The sequence below is a fragment of the Pseudophryne corroboree genome, chromosome 8 (assembly GCF_028390025.1).
Source record: "Pseudophryne corroboree isolate aPseCor3 chromosome 8, aPseCor3.hap2, whole genome shotgun sequence".
In the NCBI taxonomy this organism is placed as follows: Eukaryota; Metazoa; Chordata; class Amphibia; order Anura; family Myobatrachidae; genus Pseudophryne; species Pseudophryne corroboree.
The window spans coordinates 352,147,486-352,172,391 of NC_086451.1; the positions used below are offsets into that span (position 1 = coordinate 352,147,486).

The window sequence follows — 24,906 nt, forward strand, 5'->3', positions numbered from 1 at the left end:
TCAGGATCATCATCAATCTGATGAATGAGCCTGATAGCCTCTAATAGATCAGGAACATCCACCTGTGAAACAGATTCCCCATCAGAAACGTCATGATCAGAGTCTGTGGGGTCAGTATACACGCTATCTTCATCGGAAGAGGTATCCGGAACATGCGTGCATTGAGATAAAGTAACAGCCCGCTTAGGGAACTTCTTAGGTTTAGTCTTAGGCGGGCGAGGGTCAGGAATACGTATATCCAAAGAGTTATTCAAGTGCTGTCCATCGCGGATTAACCACAGGGACCATATAATGCTGATAAGGCACGGTAGGTCCCATAGGGGGCGCAAGTCTAGTTACCAGCGTAGTAAGTACATTAGAAAAGGCAGACCAAGGCGGGCCCTGATGTGCCCCCGTTGTTACAAACTGACTGGGGGGTACAGAACCCCCAGAACCTAAACCATCCGCAGCCATGTTATCCTCAAATGCATCTGGGACATCATAACCGCGCACGGCGAAATTAGCCCCAGACCCATCGCCCTCTGTAGCTGACATGATATGTAAGCGTAAACCACGGGCGACACAGTACAATATCAGCAGATATAATACCTAACACAACCCCCCCCGTGCAGTGTGACAGCACAAACAGAGGATTTCTGAGGTAAGATGTGACTGAAAAACACAGAGAAAAATACAAAATACGTATATCCTATGAAATGCCTATATTATCTAATAACCCTGACGCACGGAGCTCCCTCAGGTTACAGAATATAGGGATAGCAGTAGGAGTGGGATACACAGGGTAGAAATCACCCAGCAGCTATATGCACACACACACAGTCATATGTACAATGCAGGAATTATGACAAACAATAAAACTGCACTGGACTAGCAATACTATTTCTGAGTAAAGCTATGTATATAAACAGATATATTAATGCACAGTAAAAAATGGATGAACATCACAGGGTACTTGTACTAAATAACCCTGAAGTATGCACTTGTTCTTAACTAACACTGTCTAAACGACATGTAGAATACTTAAGTGTCCTGTAAATGCACAGCGCTGATGATGCAGGCAGTTTTAAGAGGAGGCATCACCCAGCAGTCCCAGAATCAGCGCAGCTGTGTTTAATGGCGCCCAAACGCTGACAGGGAGTGAGGGAGACAGAGAGATGCAGCTCCAGGGCGGGAACATTTACTCTAAATGGCGCCCAGGGGCTGGGGGAGGGGCTACAGGCCAGAGCCTTATCCCCTTGCTGGACTTCACCACCGGGTGCTGCGGGCCTTAATAAAATGGATTATAGCATAATCCGACCTGTGCCCTTGCCCTGGTGGTCTAGTGGGGTTCCTGTACTGCCAGTGTCCACGCCAGCGCGCGCGGCCCACCTCCTAATGGCCGCGGCAGGTCGCCATTTCCAGCAGGTCCCGCCTGGGGGACCCTCTAACCTCCTCCCTGAGTGCGGCCACGCGATCCCGGAGAACTTCGGTTAGTGTGTGTGCCCTGGGTGAAGAACCGGAGCCTCCACTGTAAGTACCCGGCAACCAGGGACACGGGAGTATACAGCACCGCTGGGGGAGGTGATGGAGCTGCAGCAGGAGATATAAGAATGACATCTAGCACTAGAGTGCCTCTGCTGCAGCCCTTGAAGTCTTCAATCTTCTATAAAGGAGGTCTGGATTTGGAGTCACACTCAAAGTTAAAGTGGAAAAACACGCTACAGGCTGATCCAACTTTGATGTAATGTCCTTAAAACAAGTCAAAATGAGGCTCAGTAGTGTGTGTGGCCTCCACGTGCCTGTATGACCTCCCTACAACGCATGGGCATGCTCCTGATGAGGTGGCGGATGGTCTCCTGAGGGATCTCCTCCCAGACCTGGACTAAAGCATCCGCCAACTCCTGGACAGTCTGTGGTGCAACGTGGCGTTGGTGGATGGAGCGAGACATGATGTCCAAGATGTGCTCAGTTGGATTCAGGTCTGGGGAACGGGCGGGCCAGTCCATAGCGTCAATGCCTTCGTCTTGCAGGAACTGCTGACACACTCCAGCCACATGAGGTCTAGCATTGTCTTGCATTAGGAGGAACCCATGGCCAACCTCACCAGCATAAGGTCTCACAAGTGGACTGAGGATCTCATCTTGGTACTAATGGCAGTCAGGCTACCTCTGGCGAGCACATGGAGGGCTGTGCGGCCCCCCAAAGAAATGCCACCCCACACCATTACTGACCCACTACCAAACCGGTCATGCTGGAGGATGTTGCAGGCAGCAGAACGTTCTCCTTGGCATCTCCAGACGCTGTCACGTCTGTCACATGTGCTCAGTGAGAACCTGCTTTCATCTGTGAAGAGCACAGGGCACCCGTGGCGAATTTGCCAATCTTGGTGTTCTCTGGCAAATCCCAAACGTCCTGCACGGTGTTGGGCTGTAAGCACAACCCCCACCTGTGGACGTCGGGCCCTCATACCACCCTCATGGAGTCTGTTTCTGATCATTTGAATAGACACATGCACATTTGTGGCTTGCTGGAGGTCATTTTGCAGGGCTCTGGCAGTGCTCCTCCTGTTCCTCCTTGCACAAAGGCGGAGGTACCGGTCCTGCTGCTGGGTTGTTGCCCTCCTACGGCCTCCTCCACGTCTCCTGATGTACTGGCCTGTCTCCTGGTAGCGCCTCCATGCTCTGGACACTACGCAGACAGACACAGCAAACCTTCTTGCCACAGCTCGCATTGATGTGCCATCCTGGATGAGCTGCACTACCTGAGCCACTTTAGTGATAGCATGAGACGGAGTCTACAACCCACACGAGTGAAAGCACCGCTAGCTTTCAAAAGTGACCAAAACATCAGCCAGAAAGCATAGGAGCTGAGAAGTGGTCAGTGGTCACCACCTGCAGAACAACTCCTTTTATGGGGGTGTCTTGCTAATTGCCTATAATTCCCACCTGTTGTCTATTCCATTTGCACAACAGCATGTGAAATTGATTGTCAATCAGTGTTGCTTCCTAAGTGGACAGTTTGATTTCACAGAAGTGTGATTGACTTGGAGTTACATTGGCCCTCATTCCGAGTTGATCGGTCGCAAGGCGAATTTAGCAGAGTTACACACGCTAAGCCGCCGCCTACTGGGAGTGAATCTTAGCTTCTTAAAATTGCGACCGATGTATTCGCAATATTGCGATTACTAACTACTTAGCAGTTTCAGAGTAGCTCCAGACTTACTCTGCCTGTGCGATCATTTCAGTGCTTGTCGTTCCTGGTTGACGTCACAAACACACCCAGCGTTCGCCCAGGCACTCCCACCGTTTCACCGGCCACTCCTGCGTTTTTTCCGGAAACGGTAGCGTTTTCAGCCACACGCCCCTGAAACGCCGTGTTTCCGCCCAGTAACACCCATTTCCTGTCAATCACATTACGATCGCCGGAGCGATGAAAAAGCCGTGAGTAAAATTACTTTCTACATAGTAAAGTTACTTGGCGCAGTCGCAGTGCGAACATTGCGCATGCGTACTAAGCGGATTTTCATTGCGATGCGATGGAAAATACCGAGCGAACAACTCGGAATGAGGGCCATTGTGTTGTTTAAGTGTTCCCTTTATTTTTTTTGAGCAGTGTATATATATATATATATATATATATATATATATATATATAAAAAACAATGCGCTGTCTGAGACCGGATGTATATATCAGAATACCCGTACAATATATTCTGGTAGAGGTACACTTGTTCTTAACAAACGCTGTCTTAAAATGACATGCAGAATACTTAAGTGTCTGTAAAATCACAGCACTGATAAATCAGGCGGATTTACAGAGGAGACCTTGCCCTGCAGTCCCAGAGACCAGTCGCAGCTACTGTGATAAGATGGTGCCCAAAGTCTCAGTCAGGGAGTGAGGGAGAGTGTGAGGAAGCTCCAGGGTGGGAACACCAGCAGTAGATGGTGCTCGGAGCTAGGGGAGGGGCTACAGGTCAAGCACCTTTTCCCCTATGCTGGTCCTCACCACCGGGTACTATGGAGCCTTATTAACAATGGATAATGTATTATCCGACCTGTGCTCCCCTGCCCTGGTGGATATAGTGGGGTCCCTACACGGCCACAGTGTCCACGCCAGCGTCACAGTCCGTCTCCTTAGACCGCAACTGGAATGCGATTTAATGGCGGGTCCAGCCTGGGGGACTCTCTTACCTCCTTCGTTAGAAGCAGCCATGCGATCCAGGAGAGCGTCTGTGGTGGTGTGCCTAGGAACCGGAGTGTCTCCGCCGCAAGTATCCGGGAACAGAGCCAGCGGGAGTATGCGACGCCGCTGGGGAGGTGATGGATCAGCAGCACAGTATGTCACACTGACATATGAAGTGCTGCAGCCCTTGAAGTCTTCTAAATAGCTTTTTCAGAGCTGCCTGGCGCAGCCCCCCCCCCCCTGTTAAGTGACCTGCTTATGCAGGCACCAACTCTAAAACTGAGCTCACAGTGCCTGGAGGTGGAGGTGGGGTTATATAGAGGAGGCCCCGCAATGCATCCTAGGACAGACTAAAGCCTTAGCCTGTTGGTGCCTCTGGATCAAGATCCATCTCTACACCCCGATGTATTCCCTGTGGGACACAGTGTACCCTGCTGCAAAAAATGAATTTATTCCATTTTGGAATGAGGCTGTAACACAACAAAATGTGGAAATAGTGAAGCGCTGTGAATACTTTCCAGATGCACTGTATATAGAGCAGCTGATTGGTTGCCATGGGCATCTTCTCCACTTTTATCACTGCTTAGTACAAAGGCTAGATTATTTGAACTTCCACGTGCTTCTTCTCAGTGTTCCATAGTTTCATGAGTAAGAATTACATTTGACTTCCTCGCTTTCAATCTCCTGTGATCGCATCCTCCCCAACTGTTATCCGTCCGTCGGAGCCCTATCCCAAGCCTGACCTGAGACAGTACGCCATGCAATATTTTACTTGCCCTTCTTTGTACAATCTGTAATGTATTAATATCCTTCTCAAGGTATTGCCTCCAGAACTGGACACAGTATTCTAGATGAGGCCGTACCAGTGACCTATAATGTGGCATTATTACTTATTTCTTTCTGCTGCTGATATCTCGCCCAATGCAACCAAGCACCTGACTAGCCTTCCTAATTGCTTTGTTACATTGTTTACCTGCCTTTAAGTGCCCTGAAATAGTGACACCTAGATCCCTTTCCTACTCTGTAGTTCTCATCATAGAGCTGTCAATACTATATTTAGCCTTTGGGTTTTTTGAGACCTAAGTGCATGATTTTGCATTTTGTTTGGCATTAAACTGAAGGTGCCAGGTCAGTGAGCACACCATTTCACTGCATTATCTGCCAGAAGGCATTCTGTTGAAAAACTTTTTTGATAAGGTTATGAAAGTTGTTGTCAGTAATGCTAACTTCAACAATTAGTAGGGTCTTAACAAATAATAAGAATTTACTTACCGATAATTCTATTTCTCGTAGTCCGTAGTGGATGCTGGGGACTCCGTCAGGACCATGGGGAATAGCGGCTCCGCAGGAGACAGGGCACAAAAGTAAAAGCTTTAGGATCAGGTGGTGTGCCCTGGCTCCTCCCCCTATGACCCTCCTCCAAGCCTCAGTTAGGATACTGTGCCCGGACGAGCGTACACAATAAGGAAGGATTTTGAATCCCGGGTAAGACTCATACCAGCCACACCAATCACACCGTACAACCTGTGATCTGAACCCAGTTAACAGCATGATAACAGCGGAGCCTCTGAAAAGATGGCTCACAACAATAATAACCCGATTTTTGTAACAATAACTATGTACAAGTATTGCAGACAATCCGCACTTGGGATGGGCGCCCAGCATCCACTACGGACTGCGAGAAATAGAATTATCGGTAAGTAAATTCTTATTTTCTCTGACGTCCTAAGTGGATGCTGGGGACTCCGTCAGGACCATGGGGATTATACCAAAGCTCCCAAACGGGCGGGAGAGTGCGGATGACTCTGCAGCACCGAGTGAGAGAACTCCAGGTCCTCCTCAGCCAGGGTGTGCCCCTGACCAAGTAGCAGCTCGGCAAAGTTGTAAAGCCGAGACCCCTCGGGCAGCCGCCCAAGATGAGCCCACCTTCCTTGTGGAATGGGCATTTACATATTTTGGCTGTGGCAGGCCTGCCACAGAATGTGCAAGCTGAATTGTACTACACATCCAACTAGCAATCGTCTGCTTAGAAGCAAGAGCACCCAGTTTGTTGGGTGCATACAGGATAACAGCAAGTCAGTTTTCCTGACTCCAGCCGTCCTGGAAACCTATATTTTCAGGGCCCTGACAACATCTAGCAACTTGGAGTCCTCCAAGTCCCTAGTAGCCGCAGGTACCACAATAAGCTGGTTCAGGTGAAACGCTGACACCACCTTAGGGAGAAACTGGGGACGAGTCCGCAGCTCTGCCCTGTCCGAATGGACAATCAGATATGGGCTTTTGTGAGACAAAGCCGCCAATTCTGACACTCGCCTGGCCGAGGCCAGGGCCAACATCATGGTCACTTTCCATGTGAGATATTTCAAATCCACAGATTTGAGCGGTTTAAACCAATGTGATTTGAGGAATCCCAGAACTACGTTGAGATCCCACAGTGCCACTGGAGGCACAAAAGGGGGTTGTATATGCAGTACTCCCTTGACAAACTTCTGGACTTAAGGAACTGAAGCCAATTCTTTCTGGAAGAAAATCGACAGGGCCGAAATTTGAACCTTAATGGATCCCAATTTGAGGCCCATAGACACTCCTGTTTGCAGGAAATGCAGGAATCGACCGAGTTGAAATTTCTTCGTGGGGCCTTCCTGGCCTCACACCACGCAACATATTTTCGCCACATGTGGTGATAATGTTGTGCGGTCACCTCCTTCCTGGCTTTGACCAGGGTAGGAATGACCTCTTCCGGAATGCCTTTTTCCCTTAGGATCCGGCGTTCAACCGCCATGCCGTCAAACGCAGCCGCGGTAAGTCTTGGAACAGACATGGTACTTGCTGAAGCAAGTCCCTTCTTAGCGGCAGAGGCCATGAGTCCTCTGTGAGCATCTCTTGAAGTTCCGGGTACCAAGTCCTTCTTGGCCAATCCGGAGCCACGAGTATAGTTCTTACTCCTCTACGTCTTATAATTCTCAGTACCTTAGGTATGAGAAGCAGAGGAGGGAACACATACACCGACTGGTACACCCACGGTGTTACCAGAACGTCCACAGCTATTGCCTGAGGGTCTCTTGACCTGGCGCAATACCTGTCCAGTTTTTTGTTCAGGCGGGACGCCATCATGTCCACCTTTGGTTTTTCCCAATGGTTCACAATCATGTGGAAGACTTCCGTGTGAAGTCCCCACTCTCCCGGGTGGAGGTCGTGCCTGCTGAGGAAGTCTGCTTCCCAGTTGTCCACTCCCGGAATGAACACTGCTGACAGTGCTATCACATGATTTTCCGCCCAGCGAAGAATCCTTGCAGCTTCTGCCATTGCCCTCCTGCTTCTTGTGTCGCCCTGTCTGTTTACGTGGGCTACTGCAGTGATGTTGTCCGACTGGATCAGCACCGGTTGACTTTGAAGCAGAGGTCTTCCTAGGCTCAGAGCATTGTAAATTGCCCTTAGCTCCAGTATATTTATGTGGAGAGAAGTCTCCAGACTTGACCACACTCCTTGGAAATTTCTTCCCTGTGTGACTGCTCCCCAGCCTCTCAGGCTGGCATCCGTGGTCACCAGGACCCAGTCCTGAATGCCGAATCTGCTGCCCTCTAGTAGATGAGCACTCTGCAGCCACCACAGAAGAGACACCCTTGTCCTTGGAGACAGGATTATCCGCTGATGCATCTGAAGATGCGATCCGGACCATTCGTCCAGCAGATCCCACTGAAAAATTATTTCGTGAAATCTGCCGAATGGAATCGCTTCGTAAGAAGCCACCATTTTTCCCAGGACTCTTGTGCATTGATGCACTGACACTTGGCCTGGTTCTAGGAAGTTCCTAACTAGCTCGGATAACTCCCAGGCTTTCTCCTCCGGGAGAAACACCTTTTTCTGGACTGTGTCCAGAATCATCCCTAGTAACAGCAGACGTGTCGTCGGAATCAGCTGCGATTTTGGAATATTTAGAATCCACCCGTGCTGTCGTAGAACTACTTGAGATAGTGCTACTCCGACCTCCAACTGTTCTCTGGACCTTGCCCTTATCAGGAGATCGTCCAAGTAAGGGATAATTAAGACGCCTTTTCTTTGAAGAAGAATCATCATTTCGGCCATTACCTTGGTAAAGACCCGGGGTGCCGTGGACAATCCAAACGGCAGCGTCTGAAACTGATAGTGACAGTTCTGTACCACGAACCTGAGGTACCCTTGGTGAGAAGGGCAATTTGGGACATGGAGGTAAGCATCCTTGATGTCCAGGGACACCATATAGTCCCCTTCTTCCTGGTTCGCTATCACTGCTCTGAGTGACTCCATCTTGATTTGAACCTTTGTATGTAAGTGTTCAAAGATTTCAGATTTAGAATAAATCTCACCGAGCCGTCTGGCTTCAGTACCACAAATAGTGTGGAATAATACCCCTTTCCTTGTTGTAGGAGGGGTACTTTGATTATCACCTGCTGGGAATACAGCTTGTGAATTGTTTCCAATACTGCCTCCCTGTCGGAGGGAGACGTTGGTAAAGCAGATTTCAGGAACCTGCGAGGGGGAGACGTCTCGAATTTCCAATCCGTACCCCTGGGATACTACTTGTAGGATCCAGGGGTCCACTTGCGAGTGAGCCCACTGCGCGCTGAAACTCTTGAGACGACCCCCCCCACCGCACCTGAGTCCGCTTGTACGGCCCCAGCGTCATGCTGAGGACTTGGCAGAAGCGGTGGAGGGCTTCTGTTCCTGGGAAGGGGCTGCCTGCTGCAGTCTTCTTCCGTTCCTCTACCCCTGGGCAGATATGACTGGCCTTTTTCCCGCTTGCCCTTATGGGGACGAAAGGACTGAGGCTGAAAAGACGGTGTCTTTTTCTGCTGAGATGTGACTTGGGGTAAAAAGGTGGATTTTCCAGCTGTTGCCGTGGCCACCAGGTCCGATGGACCGACCCCAAATAACTCCTCCCCTTTATACGGCAATACTGCCGTTTGGAATCTGCATCACCTGACCACTGTCGTGTCCATAAACATCTTCTGGCAGACATGGACATCGCACTTACTCTTGATGCCAGAGTGCAAATATCCCTCTGTGCATCTCGCATATATAGAAATGCATCCTTTAAATGCTCTATAGTCAATAAAATACTGTCCCTGTCAAGGGTATCAATATTTTCAGTCAGGGAATCCGACCAAGCCACCCCAGCGCTGCCCATCCAGGCTGAGGCGATCGCTGGTCGCAGTATAACACCAGTATGTGTGTATATACTTTTTAGGATATTTTCCAGCCTCCTATTAGCTGGCTCCTTGAGGGCGGCCGTATCTGGAGACGGTAACGCCACTTGTTTTGATAAGCGTGTGAGCGCCTTTATTTTTTTTTTATCGGGGGAGACCCACGCATCATCACACACTTCATTTAATTTATCTGATTCAGGAAAAACTACAGGTAGTTTTTTCACACCCCACATAATACCCTTTTTTGTGGTACTTGTAGTATCAGAAATATGTAACACCTCCTTCATTGTCCTTAACATGTAACGTGTGGCCCTAATGGAAAATACGTTTGTTTCTTCACCGTCGACACTGGAGTCAGTGTCCGTGTCTGTGTCGACCGACTGAGGTAATGGGCGTTTTAAAGCCCCTGACGGTGTTTGAGACGCCTGGACAGGTACTAATTGGTTTGCCGGCCGTCTCATGTCGTCAACCGACCTTGCAGCTTGTTGACATTATCACGTAATTCCCTAAATAAGCCATCCATTCCGGTGTCGACTCCCTAGAGAGTGACATCACCATTACAGGCAATTGCTCCGCCTCCTCACCAACATCGTCCTCATACATGTCGACACACACGTACCGACACACAGCACACACACAGGGAATGCTCTGATAGAGGACAGGACCCCACTAGCCCTTTGGGGAGACAGAGGGAGAGTTTGCCAGCACACACCAAAACGCTATAATTTTACAGGGACAACCTTATATAAGTGTTTTCCCTTATAGCATCTTAATATGTAATAATATCGCCACAAAAATGCCCCCCCCCCTCTGTTTTAACCCTGTTTCTGTAGTGCAGTGCAGGGGAGAGCCTGGGAGCCTTCCCACCAGCAGTTCTGTGAGGGAAAATGGCGCTGTGTGCTGAGGAGAATAGGCCCCGCCCCCTTTTCGGCTGGCTTCTTCTCCCGTTTTTCTGACAACCTGGCAGGGGTTAAATACATCCATATAGCCCCAGGGGCTATATGTGATGTATTTTTAGCCAGCATAGGTACATTCATTGCTGCTCAGGGCGCCCCCCCCAGCGCCCTGCACCCTCAGTGACCGTTGGTGTGAAGTGTGCTGAGAGCAATGGCGCACAGCTGCAGTGCTGTGCGCTACCTTAAGAAGACTGGGAAGTCTTCAGCCGCCGATTTCTGGACCTCTTCTCTCTTCAGCATCTGCAAGGGGGTCGGCGGCGCGGCTCCGGTGACCCATCCAGGCTGTACCTGTGATCGTCCCTCTGGAGCTAGTGTCCAGTAGCCTAAGAAGCCAATCCATCCTGCACGCAGGTGAGTTCACTTCTTCTCCCCTAAGTCCCTCGATGCAGTGAGCCTGTTGCCAGCAGGACTCACTGAAAATAAAAAACCTAACAAAACTTTTACTCTAAGCAGCTCTTTAGGAGAGCCACCTAGATTGCACCCTTCTCGGCCGGGCACAAAGATCTAACTGAGGCTTGGAGGAGGGTCATAGGGGGAGGAGCCAGGGCACACCACCTGATCCTAAAGCTTTTACTTTTGTGCCCTGTCTCCTGCGGAGCCGCTATTCCCCATGGTCCTGACGGAGTCCCCAGCATCCACTTAGGACGTCAGAGAAAACTAGTTTACAACATTAATAGAAGTGACTGAAGCAGATAGAGTACAGCGATCTGTTCTTTTATCAAACAGAAGGTGAATCAGACAGGGAAAACTCTTCTAATGCTTTTTAGTATGTTAGATTCTTCCTGCAGGCAATTACAATGGGAATTAATTAGTTATGCAACATTCTAATTACAGCCTTGATTTCCAGTCCAAACAGAGATTATACCAAGTGAAAGTGATTTTGCATATTTAACAATATTACAAAGTTATTTCCTAGTAATACCAATGTCCCAATTGCCAAGACAGTGAGAATGTACGCCCCTTTTTTTTCTGTTCTGGAATCCGGACGGTACAATATTACTGTGAACTTTTCAAGCAGTAGATTTGGGAGATTGTGAGGTGGGTGACAAAGTGCTTCTACAGAGTATGCACACCCACGACTGGCATCTTGTACCCAATATGAGACATGCCCCCCCCCCCCCCCCATTGTTTACTGACTACGCCCACTCCAACAGCACACACTACTATACCCACAAGAACTTTTACAATGCTAAGAAATATTACATAATTACTAAGAGATTATCTTTTTTCTGTAATCAAGGGGTTTATTCAGAAGCAGTGAAAAACAGTGGAGAAGATGCCCATGGTAACCAATCAGCATTGAAATAACATTTATCAAGTGCATTTTATAAAATAATACGTAGTAGCTGATTGGTTGCCATAGGCAATTTCTCCACTGACACTCCAATCTTTTCACTGCTTCATGAATAGACCCCCAATTCTGCTAGTATTTTATATATTTGAGGAACAGTAACAGCTCTCTGCAGCCGAGTGAAATGAGTACAATATTCTGATGTTGTTTCTTGGATCAAAAAAAGGTTTTGCACTCCTGACTTAAAACAAACATAAATGCAAATATGTGCAAAGTACTGTAAGCCCTTATGTCTTATGTTACAGGAAACAGAAGAATAACAGAATTTCCAGTTGGCTGCACTTAGAAATGCAAATGTGTAAAAGGCAGTACCATCACAACTTCTCTTTGCCATACCTGAGTAGGGGAAGTTTCAGTGCATTGCTCTTAAAAGATTAAGATCTTGTTTACACATAAGAAAAGTTTTCAGCATACAGTACATAGCGCAACGTTATTTCATAAGATGTCTTCTGGCTAACTGCACTAGAAGGTTGAACAGTAGGTGAAGCATTTATGTGTCTTTTACTAGAACAGTGATTCTTAACCTGAGGTGCTCGCTGTGACATTCAGGGGATACTTAAAAAAAACAAAAAAACCCTCTGTATTGACAGGGTGGTGCGGGACATGCAAATGATAATTAGGGAAAGCAGTGTCCTAGGGACCTCTAGCACCATGCATTGCAGTAGGGTTCTAATAACAAAATGAAAAAGTCTATCCCTGCAAAAGAAGTCATATGTAGACTTTAGGTTTATTGTCAATTTTAAATTTAGCATAAATTGTAATATGTGAGAATTATATAATTTTTTTGATTTGCAAATGTTGGGGCAGAAATGTTCTGCCATGGGCTGTCCAGGATATAACTGAATGAGAAGCATTGCACTAGACAAGTAGTTCTCAAACTGCGTGCCGTGGCACCATTGGGTTGCCTCGAAGCACTTGCAGGGGTGCCTTGAATTGGTGTTCCAGGACCAATTCAAATTATTTATTGTCAATGTAATAGGCAAAACCTGTGCTGGTGGCTGCCAATAATAAAATATGTGGCCAAACAGAAGCAAATCTTATTCCTCACCAAGACTGCACAAACGGGTCATGTGATGTAGCAAGTAACACGGCATGACAGCACCCCCAACCACATCTGAATCAAGTACAGTATGTCTCTGGAACTACCTCCACAGTTACACCCATAATAGTACAGGGAGTATCTGGAACTACCACCACAGTTACACCCATCACAGTAAAGTACATATCTGGAACTACTGTACCTCCACAGTTACACCCATAACAGTCCAGTGAGTCTCTGGAACTACCTCTGCAGTTACCATATACCCATCACAGTACAGTACGTCTCTGCATCTACAGTACCTCCACAGTTACCCACATCACATTACAGTATGTCTCTGGAACTACCTCCACAGTTACACCCATAATAGTACAGTGAGTATCTGGAACTACCACCGCAGTTACACCCATCACAGTAAAGTACATATCTGGAACTACTGTACCTCCACAGTTACACCCATAACAGTCCAGTGAGTCTCTGGAACTACCTCTGCAGTTACCATATACCCATCACAGTACAGTACGTCTCTGGAACTACCTCCACAGTTACCCACATCACATTACAGTATGTCTCTGGAACCACCTCCACAGGTACACCCATAACAGTCCAGAAAATCTCTGGAACTACTTCTGCAGTTACACCCATCACAGTACAGTACGTCTCTGGAACTACTGTACCTCCACAGTTACATTTCAGTACAGTATGCCAATGAGACTATTACACCTATAATGGTACAGTATGTCTCTGCAACTACCTCCAGTTACCCACATCACAGTATATTTCTATAAACTCCAAGCCAGTGGGGTACATTACACCTAAAGGGTTATTTTGCCTGTCAGTAAATCAATGATACATGTATTTACAAACTATTTATCTGTGCTCTCTTAAATTTGTCATGAAACATTTATAATAGCTCAACATTTAATTAGAACACCATATAAGTATCACATGGGCGCATATGCAGAGGTTAACAAGCGTCACAAAGCAGTACTTGGGTTACACGTGGTAATACTGTACACATAATATGTAGACTGTACCTTGCCATATTTCTCTTTCCGATATATCTGAAGTGGAATAAGCAAGCCCTAAAAGGAATAAAACAATCACATTATATAAATGCATCAATTATTATTTCAATTATCAAGAGTGTTATATATTAAGTGTCACATAGCAAGAATCACAAACATTTAAAATATTGTCACTGAAATTGACATTTGACAATCACTAGGGGGTATCCAATTAGCCGCGATAACGTGATACACAATCACGGATAAATCTGTCTCGCCTATCACCACAAAAAACTGCTTATCGTGGGTATGCGCGCTCCCGGTTTTTTGACCTATCCTAGTAGAAAATCGCGAAAATGGGTGACCTGCGACGTGTAACCAGCAAAAAGTGCAGGTAAAAATGGATAAATCAGCCGGTACCCCCCAAAAAGTGACATAGGATAACAATATAGTAGTATATTAGAGGGCATAATAAAAAGATTTGAGGGACTTAAAATGTGTTAAATGGCTGCAATATGTATTTTATAAAGAAACATTTATAAAAATGATAAAAAGCAAGCTTTTTTGTGTAAAATAAATGCTCTCATTAAATTTGGGGTAAAATGACCAATTACTCCCACCTGCAAGCCTAAAAACACTTGCCCCCTCTCATAAAGCACCCCCATATACCTGCCCTACCATGTACTCCAATTTCCATCACTCTGCACTTCACCCTAAAACTGATATCTTATTATTGGCTAATAATAGTTAAAACTTCAAAGTGCTTAATTAGTCTTTAAAAACTGGTGGGCCTCAGATTGGGGGCGGGCTATAGGGGGACTGATGGCTGCTGGGAAGAGTTTCTGTAACTCTTTGGTGCCCGGACTCAGTCCTCAGCCAGCCTATACCCAACGTCTCTCCCTGTGCCCCCTAGTGGACGATGAAGAAAGCTCAATCTATATTTAGCACAAAGCTTGCAATTAGATATTAGTAAAATAATAAATAGTGATGGCTCCAGCAGAGCAGCTTTGCAGAGGTACAAAGTTCTACAGATCTCATGGATGGCATTTTCTGCTTCATCCTGCACTGAGCTGGAGAGGCGACGGTTATTTCATTAACTGCATGCTGCGATTGGAGAAAGACTGGGGATACACAATTTTTCTTGTTGATAATTGTAATATATGAAACACGTCCATGGTTCCTTTCTTGCTGACCTTAATTAATCTATGTTAATATAGTACGTATTATTACTGTTAGTTAAGAAATAACGCCACAAAAATTAAACCCCGCCCCATGACAAGTGAAAGGTAACATAAAAGTGAAGTGCAACCAAACTTAACTGTAAAGTAGAAATGTAATATTAATATAGTTCAATAGCCAGCAGCCCTCGTTCCCAGCATACTGTTACAAAATGGGTGCCGACCCTGTGTCTTTCTATGCAACAGGGCGCCTCTCCAGACGCCATGCAAGCTGGAAAGTACTGTAATCAGGAAAGACGTCAGAGGACGTGTAGTGCTATAAAATGAGGTACACCCCGGTCCTCAAGCACAAGAGGCCCCGCCGTGAGATTCAGGCCCCAAAAGCTCCTGGTCTGTTGTGTGTCCATGTATTTTAGCCTGGAGTACTTGGCAGCTTTAGGTTTTGTTTTCATGACATAAGTGATAAATTCCTGACACACATGGACTGCATTGATCTGCGCCTGCTGCAGACAACCTGTCAAGAATGAATCGGTGTACATGCGTCAGACACTTACAGCATGCACTGCCTGATATGTGCAGGAAAACATCAATAAGTGCTGAATTGCAGAGACTAATAAACGCAACTGTATAAAGACACCTGTATGTTGGAAGCCTTCACACAGAGCTGTGTTGTGTGGGAAGGTCATGAGGAGATGCCATTATAATGATTAACCATGACTCCCTCATTACTAGTTAAGGGGTACATGTACTGAGCAGTGATAAAAGTGGAGAGGTGAGCTAGTGGAGAAGCTGCCCATGGCAACCAATCAGCTGCTCTGTATATGTTTATAGCATGCAAATTATAAATGTTACGTCAATGCTGATTGGTTGCCATGGGCAACTTCTCCACTGGCTCACTTCTCCACTTTTATCACTGCTTAGTACAAGTCCCCCTCAGTCTCTATTCCTATTTCAGTTACATTTAAGCTGTTCTGTGCAGGATTCTCATTCATATGGTGCCTCTATGTTGTGCAAATGTTACAGTTTATGTCATTATTAACAAAACGTTTGTGAATGACTTACTTTGTACAGAGCTGCAGGAGATGTGGGTGTTTAAAACTCATAAAACGTAGTAGTACAGTACAAAATGGTAAGGCAAGATGTGCTCTAAGGGTGGAACATTACATAGAGATTTTGACTAGTCGCGGGCTCTATGGAAAACTTCCACATACAGATGTGTCCTCATATATCTATCGTCAATATGCAATGCAGCACAAAATGTTTGTGCCAGGTCCTGTGCAACTCTACTAAGCTTGGGCATCTGTTTTTTGCTTAAAATGCGTCTTGGCCCCAGCACAATGTGGCTAGGATGTGTGCTGATTAATTTGATATATGACACTTGTATATTGTGTGTGATTGACACTGTGGGCCTAATTCAGACCTGATTGTTCCTCTGCGATCAGATAGCCGCCGCCCATAGAGAGTGAAAACCCGCCCCGTGCAAGTGTGCCAATGCATGCATACGCCGTGCAAAAATGTCACCAGGCAGTGGACATCAGCAAATCCGGTCGCAACTCACTCACCATCAAATGATTTTTCCAGTCTGTGCGTGATTGATTACAATAAGACTGATGGACATTATCAGTATTATTTACAAAAGATTTCAAACTACTTTTCTCTATTTAATATCTATAGTGGATCCGGATCCGAACATCTTTATTACCAGCTCAAATAGCTTTCAGAGACTGTGTAATATTTTATTGAGATATCTATATATATTTCTTTGCAGTGTGATCAACTTTCAGTATTGTATATTTTAAACATTGTCATATATGATGAATTAAATTGTATTTATCTTTTCAATGTGGGGAGTGGTGCTTAGTAGTGCTTACTGTGTTTTTTATAGTTTGTTTTTAGAGGGCTGCAGACCCCTAATCAGTCAGCTGCTACACCTGCATCTTACCCCCCACGTTACTCACACTGTGGTTTGGCGCAAGGACCATACATATATTTTTTTGTGCAGTCTGTGCGTAGCCCAGGGCTTACTTCTACAGTGCGATACAAACGGGCTTATCAGGGTCAGAGCTGACGTCACACACACTCCCTGAAAACGGCCAGTCACCACCCCAAAAGCTCACTTCCTGTCAGTCAGCTTGCGTCCTAGCGATAAAAAAAAGTCTAGGACTCCTCAATTCTTTTTTACCTCCTGGACTTCTACACTCTGCCTAACAAGCATTTTGCACGACAAGCACTTTCATCTATATTTATAGACCGATATTGGCCTTGCAGCCCCTGCAGTGGCTTATATTCTCTGCATGCCGCAGCTGACATCGAGGCCCGCCGAGTGACATTGGTAACTCAGTCTCCATAGCGGCTCCTTTATACCTCCAGCAGCGTCTCCGTGTAGGACTTTGCACTTTCCCTCCCAGTGACAGCTACGTGGTGGGCAACGCAGGATAATCAAACCGAGGACGCTCGGTTAGAAACCAGCCCACAGGAGAGGTAATTTTGACTTTATCTGACATCGGAGTACTTCTACATACCGGAGCTCCATTAATACATTCATGGGACTGCAGTTACCAGTCTAAAAACTTATGAATTACTCCACATTCTAACAATTCATTCATATCCAGGATACAATACTGTTTCTACTTGTTGGATACAAATGTTGCATATTGTTACCGCTCACATCACAAGTGCTTGTTTTATCTGATATCCAGTACAGGGTATTTTACTATTTTCCCTATAAGGTTTAATGTCCAGACTATATGTGTTATTGTATGTAATTTCCTTCATTGTCATATTAAATTCTTCTTTGTAATTTATCTCAGCATACGTCAGCTTTTGTTCATGTTTCCAATTTCATTGCGCAGCTGAGTTCTTTTTTCAACAGAGTGATACTAATACTGACGGCATCATTTTGTTCCTGACTCTCCGCACACCATAAGGAGCATACTGTATCTACACAATTGTGGGCTCCATAGAACCACTTTCTATGGACCTCCATCTGTTGCCTAAGTGCGGAAAAAAACAAATGAGACTTTGATAGCATGCCAGTTGCTGGTATGGTAAGTACACATTTGTCGCTGTATGTCGCTGTGTGCCACCACAACTGTAACACAACTACAGTAAGCTGGTTTACTTAGTAAAGCATGGTCCAGTGAGTACTCACTTGTGAAAGTGCCAGAAAGCACCGTTGGTCTAATTTTAAATTGCTCCACCCACAACACTTCAGACATTTAGATTTACTGTATATAAAAAACTGGAGACCATTAGTAGAGGTACTTACTCCAGAAGTGTCAGAAAGTTCAGCAGCTCTTGTGGGGACATTTTGTTCCAGTAACTAATCAGTGAATCTAAAAAGAAGAAAGGTTTACAATATGTTATCCAGAAAGCAGAACGTGCCAGTGTAGTAAGTGGTTGCATCATCATATACTAAAGACAAGTGAAAGTCGTTAATACTTGTAACAATTCCCCGCAATATTTATAATGTAGAAAACAGTTCTAGCTCTGCTGCTACTCAAGCACTGTCATTTTAATAATCCTGCATTAGCACTATTCCGCAAGTATAAATAATCATAGCCATAACCTACTCTGTAAATAAGTATATCATAACAGAGTTAAAGTATATGTGACATTGCATGATTACAATACACAGCCAGAGTAAGTATTATATTTTTAGGATTATTATTAAACTCTATTTATAATATAATAATAATAATGCTAATAATAGTAATAATACAGGTTGAGTCTCCCTTATCCAAAATGCTTGGGACCAGAGGTATTTTGGATATCGGATTTTTCCGTATTTTGGAATAATTGCATACCATAATGAGAGATCATGGTCATGGGACCCAAGTCTAAGCACAGAATGCATTTATGTTACATATACACCTTATACACACAGCCTGAAGGTCATTTTAGCCAATATCTTTTATAACATTGTGCATTAAACAAAGTGTGTCTACATTCACACAATTCATTTATGTTTCATATACACCTTATATACACAGCCTGAAGGTCATTTAATACAATATTATTAATAACTTTGTGTATTAAACAAAGTTTGTGTACATTGAGCCATCAAAAAACAAAGGTTTCACGATCTCACTCTCACTCAAAAAAGTCCGTATTTCGGAATATTCCGTATTTCGGAATATTTGGATATGGGATACTCAACCTGTAATACTAATAATGATATTATTTAAATAGCGCTTGTTCTCCGACAGGACTCAATATATGGTTCCATAAGGGGTCTGCAGCACCTTTCATAGTACATAAACAGACACAGTGCAAACAAAACAAGAAAAAGTGCAAAAGACTTACAGTACAATAACATTGTAGAGCTTGGAATACAAGCTATACAGATACAGCTGCACATGCAGTCCTAACACCCATAAAAGCAGTGCTGGCCAAACCCAAAGGTTCGGTGCTGCTACTGGCAATGGGGTGGAGATGATGGTAAATATGAAGGAAGGAAAAGCACAAGAGGATAGCGGGCCCTGCTTATGAAAGCGTACAAGAGCTGTACTCTTAATAATGAAGGGGAAGAGTGACTGGCATAATATGAAGAAGATATAGCCTCTTGAGAACAGTGGCGGATTTCACCTATGGGCTGACGGGCTGCAGGCTCCCCAGTAAAATCTGCCATCTCAGTGAGGCAGTTGCAGTCCGTGATTGCACTCTACACTTTGACTGACTGATTTCCCATTACAAGTGCTACCAGCCAATTACACACAGGACAGGCAGTCCCATTGGGAGGCGTTATCTTCCTCAGGGACTGCCAGTACTGGCTGCGAATAACAGAGAGGCTGCTTCCTGTGAGAAGTCACGCCCTGCCTTTCAGGCAGCCCTACCCTTCTACTATGGGCTGCAGCCAATGCAGTCCTGAAAGCTGGTGTTTTGTGCATGCGCAGTCATACGGCCGCTTGTGCGGATAAGCCAGTTCCGGTACCTGTCAGAATCATTGCACAGGTACGCTGGGGCTATCTGATCTCTTCCTCTTCGGACTGCAGGCAGCACGGACAATGGCAGCCCCCTCCTACAAACAGGTAGGAGCCAGTGCTGCTTGAGAATGATTTTTACGTTTACCAATATGATCCTTCTCAACAAGGATATTTTAGGCAAATCCATTAAATTAGTCCATCCTGATGTTTGGTGAGAGCAAAGGGAAATTTCCCTGGAATAATAAGCCGTAAGGTGTTATAAAAGCCCTAAATATTTATTCTTCTTGTACAGATGTGTCCTCATACATCTAATCTCAATTCTCCATATAAAGCGAGATGCCTGGCGAGAGTGAGCTGTCCGGTCCTGTGCAACTTTTAACGTTGGGCATCCTTTTTTGTTGAAGATGCATCTTAGTCGCACTGCAATGCAACTATGACGCCCAGGGAGACTGTACTGATTAATTTGACATGCAGCACTTGTATATCTGTGTGCGACTGAGTCTGTATAGAAAGCACAACGGAACTTGGCATGGAAAAAAGCCACGGCCACTGCATCGTAGCACTTTATATACAGACTCAGAGAAATAGAGCGGAATCTAGGTATCCAATAACCTGCGGCATCCAAATAGCCCAGATAAGCTGGTGTGAGCCACCGCTTATCAGGGATTTTGTTTCACCTGCCTCAGGCAAATCCGAACAAAAACGGGGCTGTTTCTTGAGTCACACACAGATGTACATTACATATGCATATATAATCAGCACTTTCTCCTGGTGCATACTGGTCGTATTGCATTGCAACTAAGACGCATTTTAACCCAAAAAAGACACAAACAGACGCCCAATGATAGCAAAGTCTCATGGGACTTGGCGCGCCGAGAGACGCTGTTTGCCGCAACTGCAGCAATGATGTATGAGGACACCTCTGTATCTTTCAAGAAGCAAATAGGATGACCTTCAGCTTAGACAGGGGTGGTGTTTGTCAAGTCACATGCAAATAAAAAAAAAGTATCCGTAGTGTAATAGCCAAAAAATATCATTTATTACACAGGACCAAAGATGCATCACATAAATATAAAAACTAACTGTGTGAGCAAGGGGTGTGGATGGAACTTGGACTGTATAGCAGATGGAACTTACTTTATAGAAGACCTCAGGGCTGGTAGTAGGTGCATGTTGCACGCCACGACTCCCACTGTGCGCACCGTGCACATTCGCTACATTTTGGAAACAGCAAACCTACTATATTAAGTGTCTCTAAACCAAATATTTTATAGTAAAGTGGGAGGATACTTACATTTAGGAGATTACAATACAGCTCTTGGGGATCAATGATAAAATAGTTCATTTTCTAATACACAATTGTAAAAGTGATTTGACTTGATAGCCACCCAAATCTATTTCTAAATAATACCGACTGCTAAAATACAGCTAATGGAGTTTGTATTTAATTATGTAGCTAAAACTGCTATTTCTAGGTCCACAGCCTGTTGCCGATGTGTCAGGAATTTCCATAATGTAGAGGGTATTTCATAACTAAAATTCTACTTTTTCTCATACAGATAAAATAGGAGGTTTCATTGCTAGTATACGGTTGTCTTTTTTAACAACAATATAAACTTTATTAACAAAACAAATATAGACAGGGACAGGCAGTCGGCATTATGATGTCATAATGGTGTTAGCTACGGAACTTAACAAAAGCACTGCGCACTGTACAGGCATCTGTCTTTTACAGACACACTGGACAGTTAAGCACATCTTGCTTGGCGTTTGGTATTAATTCAAATAATCAAGTTAATAATACGGAGATGGATTCCTCTGATGACAGCAGTATGGAGGAACCGGATATTGCAATGGAATACTCTGAAGACAGCAGTATAGAATATAGTACTGAAGTGGAATCCCCTGAAGACTGTATGGAGGTATCTAGCTTTGAGAGTGTGGAAGAAGAACACCATACTAAATTATATTATGGAGATCTAGTGGAACAACAACCTGCACATGATCAAATTATAGAGGAATCGATGACCCAATCTATGGGACAACAACAAGCTCTACATTTACAATACTGTGTAAGAGAGCTGACAGTTCCGGCAGAGGAAGAATATCTGATGGTGACCAGGGAAAACGATTCGCTAAAGATCGCAATGTTTGGTGGGACAGTTACTTCACGTTGGGTCCCTGGTGCAGGCTGGGAGAGTAAGCAAATGGAGTACAGTACTCTATGGACACATAATAAAAGACCACAGGAGGAAATAACATCTGATCCTCATGACACCATAGAGGCACTCGAACTGCGTAAAAAAGAATTAAAAACAGAAATACAAAAGAAAAAAGCAGAAATAAGAGAACTAAAGGAGCAGAAGAAAAAGATCAACGAGAGAATCCGTGCAAGGACCTCACGCTTTCAGTGGGCCAGCATAAGAACAGCAGTGCTGAATATATTTCACAGGCGCAATAGGGTCATCACGCCTGTTGAATAAACTGATGGCGGTGAGCTCCAAAATATTTACATCTGTTCTCTAACAACAGCCGCACTTCCCACACCACAGATGTCTCTTGCCGGTATACCACCACTAACTTCCATGATTCTAACACCTGAAGTGGTGAAAGGCTGAAGAACAGGCACTCGAAAACACCCTATGGAGTGGCCTACTTCTGCCTATTCACCTACCTCCAAGTAGGAATCCCCGGCTGGGGTACTACAAATGGAGAAGCAAGCTGATCCCGGACGGGGTCAGCTAATACTGGGGATTAGGGCTACAGGCGACACCCCAAATAAAAAAATAACGACACTGGGCAGCCACCTCATGGGTGTGTTGGAAGAGCTGCTAAACTGCTAAGTATTATTAAAATGTTGACAGTTACATCCAACTCATTGATAACTTAATTGGTTTGCGAGCTGCTGTACTGTGAATTCCAAACCTCACTAGGGTATGCACATTTCTATAACAGGTTACTGTTTACGATATTTGAAGGCAGTGATTGTATCTCCTTGGAAAAGTATCTACAGTAATTGAATCACACTTATAGACCAATGTGCTAAAGTGTTACAATCTGTGCCAATGAAATATATTGACATAATGACAATTTCCAAGACGATATTCAGATACGTTACAGAGGTAGGATAAATAAAATGCACTATAGACAAGCTGATTTTATAACCAAGAAAGAGAAGAAAAACAAGACACTGCGTTGGTCCCAAACTCTAAGGAGAAGCACACTTGAGCATGAGAGGCCTGATTTTGAGGTGGGAACACAGCAAAAAGTGCAAGTAACTTTGCACCTTGGTAAAACCATGCTGCACTGCAGGTGTGGCAGAATTAAAATGTACAGAGATTTGTATTTGGGTGGTGCGTGCCCAAATTCAAAGCTAAATTGCGTAGTATACATAAAGCGGTCCAGCAATTATGGAACACATGTAAAAGTAGTCAGTATTTACCCAGCATGCAAAAAAATACAGATTTGTCCTCAGTATACGTTTAAGATACCAGCCAGTGATCGCAAAAATGCCATGGTGCGTTTTTTACACGATTTTGAACACCTGGGACTCCAGTTTCTAAAGTGAGTGGGTCTCCGGGGACGAGCTCCTCATCAGCCAATCCCTAAGGGGGATTAGCATGATTGATTGATGCTGGCCCCGGCTGAATGATAGAAAGAGAGGGCGGAGCCTTTCCTCTCATCTATGGCGCCTCTCCTGTGCATGCTGCTGCTTGCGGCGGGTGAGTGAAGCGGGTGCGGGTGGTGGCTGGGCTAAGTTGCTGAACAGGGGGGTTGTCACAGCATCTGGGGGGTGCTGGCGATGTGGCACCCTTTAAAGCAAGTGCGGCCATCGCCTCAGACGGCACCGTGGGAAGCCCCTCTCACTAAGCCCAGCTTTATCTGCTCGATCACGGACGCCAGTCTGGCGTATCTGGCGGGAGGGGGCTGACTATGCGGTTGCTGCCTGCCTGTGTCCACTGCGGGTGATTAGATGGGCTTGCTTGGGATTCTGGCTTATAGTCTTTGAACACCACTCTGTGCGGTCCCACAGGGGGATTGGGGGGGCTGGTGATTGGAGCTGTATCTGCAAGGGAGACACTTTGTCTTAGTGGGTTATACTATACGGTCTCTGATTTGGCATCATAGCAGCATACCTCTCAATATGACGTGTATAAGTACTCTACCTGGTGCAATGTGTATAACATGCTCTACCTGGTGCATTGTGTATAACATGCTCTACCTGGTGCATTGTGTATAACGTGCTCTACCTGGTGCATTGTGTATAACATGCTCTACCTGGTGCATTGTGTATAACGTGCTCTACCTGGCGTATTGTGTATAACATGCTCTACCTGGCGCATTGTGTATAACATGCTCTACTTGGCGCAATGTGTATAAAGTACTCTACCTGGCTCAATGTGTATAAAGTGCTCTACCTGGCGCAATATGTATAACGTGCTCTACCTGGCGCAATGTGTATAAAGTGCTCTACTTGGCGCAATGTGTATAAAGTGCTCTACCTGGCGCAATGTGTATAAAGTGCTCAACCTGGCGCAATGTGTATAACGTGTTCTACCTGGCGCAGTGTGTATAAAGTGCTCTACCTGGCACAATGTGTATAAAGTACTCTACCTGCTGCAATGTGTATAAAGTGCTCTACCTGGCGCAATGTGTATAATGTGTTCTACCTGGCGCAATGTGTATGTAGTGCTCTACCTGGCGCAATGTGTATAAAGTGCTCTACCTGGCACAATGTGTATAAAGTCTTCTACCTGGTGCAATGTGTATAAAGTGCTCTACCTGGCGCAATGTGTATAACGTGTTCTACCTGGCGCAATGTGTATAACATGCTCTACCTGGTGCAATGTGTATAAATCCTCTACCTGGTGCAATGTGTAAAAGCGGCACTACTGTGTGGTGTAATGTGAATTGGCACTATTATGTGGTCACGCCCCTTCCCCATGAAGCCACACCCTTACATTTTTGTGGCGCGCACTGCCTACACTTTAATATCTTGGAAGTGGAGCACCAATTCACTTTCTGCTAAAGGGCACCAAAATGTCTAGTTACAGCTCTGATGCAGGGTGTCCTGCATGCTACACAGCCCAGCAGCACTGTCCC

At 45.2% G+C, this 24,906-nt stretch overlaps 1 protein-coding gene across 2 annotated transcripts in view; it reads right to left on the bottom strand.

Annotated features, from left to right (window-relative positions):
- The window catches only part of DOCK11 (dedicator of cytokinesis 11), a 981,167-nt gene that overhangs the window by 375,405 nt on the left and 580,856 nt on the right, over nt 1-24,906 (bottom strand). For both annotated transcript variants that reach the window (XM_063937505.1, XM_063937504.1), the window contains 2 exons: nt 18,147-18,213; nt 13,731-13,778 (listed from right to left, as the gene is read on the bottom strand). In XM_063937505.1, the coding sequence (XP_063793575.1) occupies nt 13,731-13,778; nt 18,147-18,213 (115 nt within the window). The remainder of the gene's footprint in view (nt 1-13,730; nt 13,779-18,146; nt 18,214-24,906) is intronic.